Genomic DNA, 477 nt, shown 5'->3' with positions numbered 1-477 from the left:
GCAACACTTGAGTAATTTCATCCAAGGAAGAGGAGTCATGATATTTAATTGAACGGGTAGTCTATTATATACCTCCATACGACGTGAGCATTTGAAGATGGGAGATCCTGGTTTAGCCATGAAATCACCTTCCTTACCTCCAATGACAAAAAGCCGGTCATCCACTACTACGCATGCTCTACAGTAACGAGAACAGTCAAACTCAGATAAAAAGGAGAAAGGTGTATGAAGTAGCTTATTCAACAGACTCAGATGAAACGCATGATCATCTAGGATCATCTACAACAGAGTTGTGAAAAATAACCTGTGAGGTCCTCCACGAGGGATTGGAATTTCACTTCTCCACTCTTTTTCCAATGCTTTCCCATCTTTTACTGCAATACTCCAGTGTTCAAGCCCTGCTGTATGCATATTCTCCTTGCTTCCACCCATTACGTGGAGTCTACCTCGCCAAAGCTGAGTAGCTGGAGCATACCT

At 42.8% G+C, this 477-nt stretch overlaps 1 protein-coding gene across 1 annotated transcript in view; it reads right to left on the bottom strand.

Moving 5' to 3' along the window:
• Positions 1-72: 72 nt before the first annotated feature.
• The window catches only part of LOC111832524 (kelch repeat-containing protein At3g27220-like), a gene marked incomplete at its 3' end in the record, with an annotated part of 1059 nt that continues 654 nt past the window's right edge, over positions 73-477 (bottom strand). The window contains exons 3-4 of the mRNA XM_023789314.1: positions 305-475; positions 73-178 (exon numbers count right to left, since the gene is read on the bottom strand). Coding sequence (XP_023645082.1) covers positions 73-178; positions 305-475 — 277 coding nt within the window. The remainder of the gene's footprint in view (positions 179-304; positions 476-477) is intronic.

The sequence above is a fragment of the Capsella rubella genome, unplaced genomic scaffold (genome assembly GCF_000375325.1).
Source record: "Capsella rubella cultivar Monte Gargano unplaced genomic scaffold, Caprub1_0 scaffold_43, whole genome shotgun sequence".
NCBI classification, from domain to species: domain Eukaryota; kingdom Viridiplantae; phylum Streptophyta; class Magnoliopsida; order Brassicales; family Brassicaceae; genus Capsella; species Capsella rubella.
The sequence above is the reverse complement of the archived record's forward strand: the minus strand, read 5'-3'. Positions and strand labels throughout refer to the sequence as shown.